We start from the raw sequence: 1,973 nt of genomic DNA, 5'->3' as shown, positions 1-1,973 counted from the left end.
TGTTGTCTGCCCTAGCTCCCCCTAAACCTATTATAATGTATATATGATTATTTGTCTGCTAAATTACTACTGTAACATTACAACAGATAATAATGATGTCCTTTATACAGTATTTTGAGTGATGACTGATGAGCAATGGGCTGCTGCTGCTTAGCTAAGTAAAAACTACAATAACTACAATAGCATATTTACAGATGAAACTGACCTGCACTTGACTCACGACTCACGACTATGATTTATTAGATTTATTAGAGATTTAATTATCGAATGGCGAATTCGGTTTTGATTAAAGTAGGTCAGTACACTTGAATCAAAACGCGATATGGACTAGTGTCTTTTTGCGGCTTAATATTCACAGACACTAGTCCATATCGCGTTTTGATTCAAGTGTACTGACCTACTTTTGATTTATTCGTCCAAAATGTGGCATATTCCGTCCGCGTTAGGCTATAGGACTTCCATTTTTATGACTGGATTCTACGAACCAGTCTGTGTTTTCCGCATCGCGAAAATTATAGGGCCGTATGTCTCAGAGTAGTCAGTGCAATTTGGGAAATAAATCAATTAGTGGATGTGTGGGATGTGTGTAAATATTCAAATGTAATCCCCTTTGTAATTGTTAACATTTTCATAAGTAAAATTACACATATTACACATTTTTTCTTAGTAACTAAGTGATTACAGTTACATTTATTTTGTAATTAAATTACGTAACGCCGTTACATGTAACTAGTTATACACATTTTTTCTTAGTAACTGTAACTGATTACAGTTACATTTATTTTGTAATTAAATTACGTAACGCCGTTACAGGTAACTAGTTACGCCCCAACAGTGAATATAGCTTATAGCCAGTCACCTTCTTTTGGGATACATGGGAATGTGAATGGGTGTTAAAGGATGGATTTCTCTTTCAATAATCTCAAAATGCCAGATCTTCTCATTAATCACCCAAACCCTCAAAATAAATAAATATCTTACCATTAAGCTTTGTTTCTGCAGCATAATCTCCGTAATATGCACCACCTGTGTGTAGGGTCTCACAGAGCAAATCACCTGCATCATTCTCCAGCAAATTTTTGATTGTCAAGAGAACTGAAGATCCTGACAGCCTTTGAATATAAATCTCTTTATTTCTTATTCTATCGGAGAACATTCCGTAGGCAAAGTCTGGGTCACTGGTACTGATCATATTTAATTCCACATTTGGTTTCTTGAGAATAAACTGAAAATCCCGGTTAGATGGGCCTGTAAACCCTGTAACATTACAGGATATGGAGATGGGATATCCTTTCACTCTATACAGAGGACCTTTCTGGATCTGGACCTGAATCTGACCACTGCACAGATCTGTGTGGAGACAAGCATTAGACAGGTAAATCTCAGAGATATTTTACACGGAAATACAAGCCCAATTCCACACAAGTTGGGACATTTTGTAAATTGCAATAAAATCAAGAATCTGTGATTTGTTCATTCTCTTTAACTTTTATTTAATTGACAAAAGTACAAAGAAAAGAAGTGCAAATAAGATTTAAGTGAATTTTTGGTTAATAACCCTTAAATGTCACAAAGCTTCAAAAGCTATATTTCACGAGTCGTAAAAAACACTTGTATGTAACGTTTATGGTATTATATTGTCATTTTTAAAGCCTTACAGTTGTGAAAGTAATCACCATCCACATTCATTGTATGGAAAAATCCAGCTTGAGTGTTTGCTAGCCTTTTGCATCTCACATAGGATTTGATTCAACATGAGACGTGAGAAAATTAAATAATGTCCCAAAACTTATATATCCTCAGAGAAAATAAGTCAAGTTTTATATTTGTGATTTAGTTCAGTCTTACCCCACTGCAGGAGTCCTGTGAGACACAACAATAGTTGCAGGTTCCACTTTTGGCACCAAAGGTCTACCATCCTTAAATGAAGCGATCCTTTTGTTTGCTTTCTCATCTCTAAGTTAATACAGGTT

General features: G+C 35.2%; 1 protein-coding gene across 1 annotated transcript in view; it reads right to left on the bottom strand.

Moving 5' to 3' along the window:
* The window catches only part of LOC107670338 (immunoglobulin superfamily member 3-like), a 14,139-nt gene extending 12,166 nt beyond the window's left edge, over positions 1–1,973 (bottom strand). Inside the window, exons 1-2 of the mRNA XM_016462916.1 lie at positions 1,849–1,973; positions 982–1,350 (exon numbers count right to left, since the gene is read on the bottom strand). Of these exons, the coding sequence (XP_016318402.1) occupies positions 982–1,350; positions 1,849–1,954 (475 nt within the window). The 5' untranslated portion in view covers positions 1,955–1,973. The remainder of the gene's footprint in view (positions 1–981; positions 1,351–1,848) is intronic.

Source organism: Sinocyclocheilus anshuiensis, unplaced genomic scaffold, assembly GCF_001515605.1.
Source record: "Sinocyclocheilus anshuiensis isolate Anshui unplaced genomic scaffold, SAMN03320099.WGS_v1.1 scaffold732, whole genome shotgun sequence".
In the NCBI taxonomy this organism is placed as follows: domain Eukaryota; kingdom Metazoa; phylum Chordata; class Actinopteri; order Cypriniformes; family Cyprinidae; genus Sinocyclocheilus; species Sinocyclocheilus anshuiensis.
Note: the sequence above shows the minus strand (reverse complement) of the source record. Positions and strands in the feature narration are given on the sequence as shown.